This window comes from Rhagoletis pomonella, unplaced genomic scaffold, assembly GCF_013731165.1.
Source record: "Rhagoletis pomonella isolate Grant_MI unplaced genomic scaffold, Rhpom_1.0 Rhpom_scaffold_00003, whole genome shotgun sequence".
Classification (NCBI taxonomy): Eukaryota; Metazoa; Arthropoda; class Insecta; order Diptera; family Tephritidae; genus Rhagoletis; species Rhagoletis pomonella.
The window spans coordinates 71,604,731-71,612,808 of NW_023458557.1; the positions used below are offsets into that span (position 1 = coordinate 71,604,731).

Here is an 8,078-nt window from a genome sequence, read left to right on the forward strand (position 1 = left end):
GTTTGCCTGCAGTCCCGTTTGCTCAATAAAAGCAAATACCTAGCTAGATTTTCTAAGACTGGGAGCAAGGTTGGGAAGCCGCCCAGTCATTTATAAGTGTAACATTCACCTAATTTTTGATGATTTCTTCAAAGGTCGAACGTGAAAGTGCTATGACTTGTTGCGGACCAAGTAATACCTAGTCTGAGCCTTCTCTAGGAAACGCTTAGATGTGTCATTAGCGGGTGCTTCCGAGTAACCTGGCGCAAAATTAAATAGTTCGAGATTTCCATTGTCGAACTAGTATGGAATTTGTTAGAAGTCTGGCAAATGCCTGAATTGAAGCTTTGCTGTAAATTACAGATACGTAAACTCCTACATCTCCACCTATTTTCCACGATGGAATTAATGGCCTTGAGGATTGCAAACATTTCGGTTCGGAATTTCCGTAGCCTTCTATACAGACTACAGATCCTCACTTTGCTTTTGTTTGAGTCATCAGAAAATATTCAACAATGTGTAAGCTCTTCAGCAAAGGCAATTGTGGCGTAGCGTACTATCCTATGACATTGTGACATTGAAAAAACACTAACGCCTTGATCTCTGGCTACATCGATTTCCACCTCAATCCACACAAACATCATATCAACACCATTTCATTTGAACCTAAAACGTTTAACTGCACATCTAGAGCAGACCCAGGTGGTGTTGGAAAAGCTTGCCTACAGCACATGGTGATCGTTCTTTGGAATTTGGTAAGCAAATCTCCCACGCTGTTAATTGATGATCTATTCGACCACAGATGAAAAAAGTCGGCGTTACTCGTTTAACACTATAATAGATTTTTGAGTAAGTCCTCGAGACCCAAGCACCCGCCCACTCAACATGGCGTGTATTCATTAGGCTCTTTGTCGCATTGATTCTAAAATAGGCAAAGAGTTCATTCCCGAAAAGTTAGGTATCTCGTCTTGACGAGGCATCCGCAGTCAATATGGGTGCTGTTTAATCCTTTGTTTCTGTAGTTTTATTTATTCTTGCTAACACCTTAAAAAACTAATATTTTTCAATTTAATACGTTCATTATTTACATCTCTATTTTTCCAACAGGTACACAAAGCGGCACCTTCACCAGATTCTAGTCTTAATGGATCACTGCATCCACAACCACTTCCGGAACTGCGGATCGAAGAATGCATGGACATTGCAAATCTAACGGCAGCTATTGAAGATTTTGTAAAAACCACAAATGATGACGAACCTATATCACCCTCTTCTAGAGACAAACAGGCGGTACAGGAAGTTGTTTCTACCAGCACGACGTCTACGTCACAAAATGGGGACGTTAGGTCGATTCACAACAGTACGCCACAGAGTCCAAGCCTAAAGGCAGAAGAAACAAAAGACGTCAGTGTCATAGAAACGAAACAGAAATCAGACAACAGTGCGCCACCAGAAAAGGAGGAGCTTTCGGAAACGGACAACTCTGAAATGAAAATTTCAGCTCCACTTAACAGTAACAATACACCCGAAGTTGGCCACTTGGAATGCATACACGTGCATATGGGAAACCAAAGTGCCGCAGCCGCCGCCGTTGCCGCCGATCGTGTCGAACCCAGTCAGATGTCAAGTTTCCGCGGCAGTCAAACGCGTTCACCCACACAACAGCAACCGATTACAACGAAAACTTCATTCACACTCACCACACCACCCGCAGAACGCCGAGACTCCACAAAAAAGACGAAGATAACATTACAAAATACCGAAACCTTGAAATTCCCCGAAACAGAGGATTTAAGGATCACAGAAGATGTCACAACGCCAAAGGCTATAAAATCGCCAACGACTACAACGAAACCCGCAGTGTCTGCCAAACCACATGTGGCTGAGATTCACAAACCATCCAGGGGAATCGCATCCGCAAGAACAGACGAACATAAAGAAATAGTGGTTAAAGAAATTAGACAACCGCCAACGAGCCCGGTACCGCCCGTGCGTCACAGCACAATTGTAAAACAGAGAGAAGGAGCTGTGGTGAAAACAACGGAAACAGAGAGTGAGTCGACGAGAGTACAACAAATAAATAATAGCCAGGTATTATCAAACGTAGCAGTACCTACCACTTCCTCACTCTCGTTGACCATCACAGAGTCACATGAAGATCTGCTTGAGAAAGATGAGGCGACGAGTCACATTTCAAGTGACAACAAAGTTGCCAGCGCTACCACAACACCAGCGCATCGTACTCAATCACCCACAGAGCTGCGAGAGGAAGCCTTAGAGTCATTGTATCGGCCGAAACCATCCTCTTCATACCTGGAATGGAAGCAATCATCGCTGGCACCTCTCGAAAAGAATGTGCCGCCCGAAAAGCGCAAGTCCGTCAAGGACATCATCGAGTCCATCAATAGAAGTCAACGCTTATTGCATGCCTCTGCGCACAAAGATATACCAAACGATGGTACTAGTCCGAACACTGGCGCGGGTAGCGCTAACGGAACACCCTTGCCACAACGAAGACTTAGTGGACAGTCAACGAACGAAATGCACTCCACTGATGCAAATAGCGCTAACGGAACGCCCTTGCCGAAACGGAAATTTAGTGGTCAGTCAACAATTGAAAAGCAGGCAACGATTGTCCAAAGCAGGACGAAACTCAACGGCAATGCTACCACGACTGAGAGTAGACAAGAAGAGGATACACCCACAACTTCGGCGGCGGCGTCGGCATCAGGCGCAGCTGAAGATGGTAGTGAAAATGTGAATGGTGGTCAAGATAGTGAACAAGATCCACAAAAACTCAACAATAATGAAATATTTAAGAAATGTACCGTAAAGAAGGAGGTGCAATACGACTACAGAGAGCAATCGCCAACAACTTCTAATCTCGATTGGAATCCAGTGCCCAAACCTAAGAGAAATAAGAATTTATCGGAACAATGAAATTAAGTTTGAAAGTAACTTACTGTAATTTTTTAATAGTCATTTTACAATGTGCAATTTATGTAAGGATTTCATGGAGTACACTTTTTATGATAACCTCTTCGTTGTTGGCTGTAGGCTTTCAAAGTGAGATGTTCTCACAGTTAAGAAAAATATTAAATATGTATTAAGGTTAGATAAGAAGAGGAGTAAAGAAAATTTAAGTAAACGCATGTGCCTAAAAATACGCAAATGCATATGTATGTACATTAGGGTGCATCACTCGCCATACAAAAAAAGTCGGTTATATTTTTCCGTCGAAATTATAAAATCTATTATGGATTTGAAAATACCATCTTTTTCAGAACCCATTGCCAGGAGAAGGTTGATTCCGCGTTCGTAGGTGTAAATGGTGGATTTTCCTTTATCGTAAATTCAGGAGCAAAAATTGTAGAATACAAGATAGTGCCAATCCAGCTGAAAGCAATTGCGCTAGACGTCATCAAATACTGAGGATGAGAGAGTAAAAAGAATTTCGAAGGAAGAAGAGGAAGGTGGAAGAAACTTGCGAAATTGTGATCCAAATGTGAATACAATTGTACTGAGTTATGTTGTACGCTGAAGAGCGATTTATATTCGGTAAAAGCAAACACATTTGGAACCTAGCCAAAGAACTTGTCGGGAAATTCTTTCCTATTTTCATAGGCATTTTATTGCATTTTCTAGCGTGGGCAACTTGTCTAAAAGCCTCCCTTCTTTGTGAAAAAGCTTAAAAATAGGCTGAAACACGGTTTTGTCTTGAACGGTTCGGAGAGAATCCTTCCAAGGTCATTTCTAAGAGCGAAGATTGTTTAAAGTGAATCTAAAAGTAGATATGGTATCAAAAGGTTCTCCACCCACTATCAGAAATGTATACACATGAAAACACATATTTACTTTAAAATTTAAACATTTAATTTTTATCCCTAGTGCAAAACAGTATTTTGTGGCGTCAAATCCCGGGTTAGCGGTCCGCGGATGGTACCAGCTACCTTCGTTTTTCTGAAGTGGTTTGATGAAATTGAGAAAAAGATTCCAAAAAAAAAACGTATTTGAGCAGGCTTGAGAGTTAAGCCAGATCCTTAACCATTTAAATGAGGAGCTTTATCTTTAAAACTCATATCTGAACAATCAGTTTTTTTTAGGAAATATACTTTATAGAACACCAATCTTAAAGGTTTTCTCAGTGTACTTTGTTTGATTTATCATTCAAAATGAATGAGTTATAAAGCAAAACCACATATCTGAACTGATCTGAACAATCAATTATATGGGAGCTATGATTTATAGTAGTCCGATCTTGATGAATTTTCGCTTAAACTCTATGTTGGTGATAAGTGAAAACAGTGCAAAATTTCACGTTCTTAGCTGCCTAACGCAAAATCTAATATCGGAACAATCAGTTGCATGTGAGCTATATGTTGTTGTTTTGATCCGATTTTCCGGTGCTGCAAATGAATAATACATTACAAAAAAACACCCGCTTCCGAAATTTCAGTCGGATATCCCGAAAACTGTTATGTGTTTTCAAACAGACAGACAAAGAGCTGTCATGCACATGGCTAAATCGACTCAGCTCGACGTTCTGATCATTTTGTTCAACTTTTTTATGGGTCTATCTCTCTCCAAAATTATAACACCATTATGTTCGTGAAAGATATAAAAATAATAATTTATCGCTACCACTGCTATTTCGTTGATGATCGCAAGAGTATTAGCAAATGTATGTATGTTTAAAATGTTTATATTTTCAGTATTGCGTATTTTTAGGTACATTTATATTTTTTACCCGCAACTTTAACTTTGCTTATTTACTAAACTAACTTCTGCAGTTTTGGAAAGTGGCAGGCAAAATTACCTGCAGGTGCTGGAAAGTGCATATTCGTTTTATAATTTTGTTTATGTGGTACACATCTACGCAAATAAATAAATATATCTTCAAACATTTATACGATATCGAACAAGTGTACCTCGCTAAGTGAGTGCATACTCCAACTTATTGCAATATTACATAAGAGTGCTCCAAATTTCTATTCATTTTATTTTTGTACTTGTTGTTTCACTCTACTTTACTCGTAGGTATGTATGTATGTACATTAAAGTAGTCCAAAAATGTATGTAAAAAAAAATAATTTCGGGTTTTTAATGCCGCCACCCCCTACGATTGTTATATACCGAAAAAAAATATACCCATATTTTTTTATTTTGAAATCAAAAAATATTTAGGGAGTGCTCAATGCGCACAAAGTTTTCCATGTATTTTATATGGAGAAAACACAATTTTCCGTAGAAATGGTATAAAACTCTTGAAAATCAATATTTTTCGACCGGAAAACTGTGGTTCTCTTCAGGAGACTTCCAGTATTAATAGCCAATTGTTTATTTAACCATTTTTTTATGATAAAAGATTTTTTATTGGTCCCCCCATTGCATTTTCTAAGGGCTTTGGAGGACCTATAAAATATAGTTACCATGAAAAAATTGTTAAAAGAGCAATTGGGTATTATTACTGGGAGTCTCCTGAAGATAAGTAAAGTTTTCCGATCGAAAAATATTGATTTTCAAGAATTCTACACTATTTCTACGAAAAGATGTTTTTTCTCTATATAAAATACATGGAAAACTTTGAGCGCTTTGAGCACTCTCTAAATATTTTTTGATTTCAATAATAAAAAAAAATTGGGGTATATTTTTTTCGATATATGTAGATCAATCCTAGGGTGTGCCGGCATTAAAACTCCGACTTTATTTTTTTGCACCACTCTAATGTACATACGTTTATTTTTTTTTTTTGGTAACTATTATGTGCATACATTTAAATTTAAATTATATTTCGCATTGTTTTAATAAATTTAATTAATTCCTACACCAAAGAGATCTTACCAATGCCTGTATGTAGTAAATAAAGTACACCCGCATACTCGATTATTTGTGAGCTGGATCTAAAATACATACCAAAATATACTTCAGCGTGGTCCCGCTCAAATCACCTACGAAATGGTGCAGCTGCCAAGCTGGCAATAAAATTAAATTAATTAAATAAAATTTACCTTAAACATAAGAAATATGTATATCGTGCTTCGAACGTAATCAAATTGTAAAAGTTTGCAGTTTTTTAGATATTAGACTAAATACCAATGTTTTATAATCAAATCAGTTCGTCGTTTAAAGTGCAAAACCGCGTATCAACAAAATGCAAAACCGCGTATCAGCAAAATGCAAAACCGCGTATGTGAAGTTGTAGAAATTATTTTCTACATTTTCTACCATTTTTCAAAATGGTTCTCTGTTTTATAAAGCAATCGCATTTCTGGCTAGTATATTTCAGGACGAATGAATAAGGATTGAGCCAAGAGCTTGTGTGAGCAAACCCAATTTTTGGCAGCCAATGTCAGTTACGCGGTTTTGCAGAATGACGATACGCGGTTTTGTACTTTAAACGACGAGTTGTATGGTATAATTAAAAGTTGTGCTAATAAATTCTTATAAGAAGAAATACAAAAATATGCATTATATTACAATTATTTGTTTTTTTAGTACATCCTACTAACTAATACATAAATTTGCAAGTTTGTGACTTAGTTTGTGAGTATGTTTATTGCTCTTGCACGCTAAACCGGCTTAATGCATTTCAATGAAATTACGCACACAGACAGATACAGACAGACCTGAAAATGTATTTAACTATAAGTTAACTTGAAGTTGATTAAGATGGAACTAAGGGTCACTAATATCTGTATATTTTCTGTATACTTCTATGGCATTGGCCGCGAAATAGTCATACTAACTTGTAACTAACTACTTGTGGACATAAACTGTCAATAAGAAACACTATTGTTTTTTAACTTGTTTATTTATTTAACATTACATATTGTTTACATATTCCGCTGTAGGTGGTTCTACATATGAATTTCTTCAAAATGATTATATAAAATTTTGATCTTCATGTTATTTGTCCTAAGTTCGAAAAAGTATTTGTGAAGTGCAGAAAAAAGTGTATTCAAAGTAAAGTTGTCACGTCTGCGTGAGTCCTGCATTACTTGACAACTAGTTTCAAGTTAGGTTTCTGTAGTGCAAGTTATATACTTTATAGAAATCCCACAAAAAAGCTAACTACAAGTGTATTATTTTTTATCAATTTATATTTTTTTTCTGCAGGAAACATATGAGGAGCCTATCTACAAAAAAAGAATTTAAATATGGGAACGAAGGATTTTTATAAATTAAAGAAGCAACTTTAGAAGAACTCCTACGTCCTATAAAAGCCCTTCTGGAAGGCCTTCTATGGGTAGCGAAAGAAGAAGCCCTTTAATTTGTGCCACTCCATAAAAAAAAGAAAGGAGAAAGGAATGTATAGTGGAAGGTCTCTTGACTTAAGGGCTTTTAACTCCTAAAATTATCTACTGGGAAGCTGCAGAGAATAAAAGATGCCTCCAACAGGGTCACCCTACGATCGGACCCAACGTGAGCTATGTGTGGGCCGATATAGGGAGCTGAAGAGGGAAGGGCGACGTTTAAGAGGAAAGCGGCTTGAAATACTGCCCACTGGAAAAACGTCCGATAACGCTTCTCCTGTAAGAACCATGGTGACCTGGTGACTGATGTCCAGCACGTACTTGAATTATGAAGTGAACACTTTTCCACTACTACACAAGAAATACGACCCCACCATATGCGCCTAATTATACGTGAGCAGCCTTCTAAGCATAGGTTACAAGACCTTAATAAGCGTATTGTGTGAAGGGCACAAGCCCACCGTTAACCAACTGATTGGGCCTTATCAGTGTGGCTTTAGACCTGGAAAAGACTTGTGAGAAAAAGATCCACGCACACCATCTATTTGTCGATTTCTAAGCCTCTTTCGCCACTAGAAGTTGTCTCTATGCCACGATGTCTTAATTCAGTGTCCCCATAAGTTATCATCCACCTATAGGGTATTTTCGTGTGGTTGTTGTCACAGTAGCAGTGACTATGGTACCACCCAGAACGGAGTTGTGCTAAGGTGCATTTGGTCTCTCTCGGCAGTTTTATTTCTTCAATATTGACGGGTAGGGGCTTTCTAAGACGATATTGTCCTTACGGGTGAGGCTCGTCCTGACTGCATCGCTGTGCAGATTGTTGAGTGCCCGTCTGTGTCGCGC

At 38.1% G+C, this 8,078-nt stretch overlaps 1 protein-coding gene across 4 annotated transcripts in view; it reads left to right on the forward strand.

Moving 5' to 3' along the window:
- LOC118735465 (general transcriptional corepressor trfA) overlaps positions 1-4,880 on the forward strand; it is a 36,935-nt gene extending 32,055 nt beyond the window's left edge. For all 4 annotated transcript variants that reach the window (XM_036465229.1, XM_036465228.1, XM_036465227.1 and 1 more), the window contains exon 6: positions 1,087-4,880. In XM_036465229.1, coding sequence (XP_036321122.1) covers positions 1,087-2,919 — 1,833 coding nt within the window. In that variant the 3' untranslated portion in view covers positions 2,920-4,880. The remainder of the gene's footprint in view (positions 1-1,086) is intronic.
- The last annotated feature ends 3,198 nt before the right edge of the window (positions 4,881-8,078 follow it).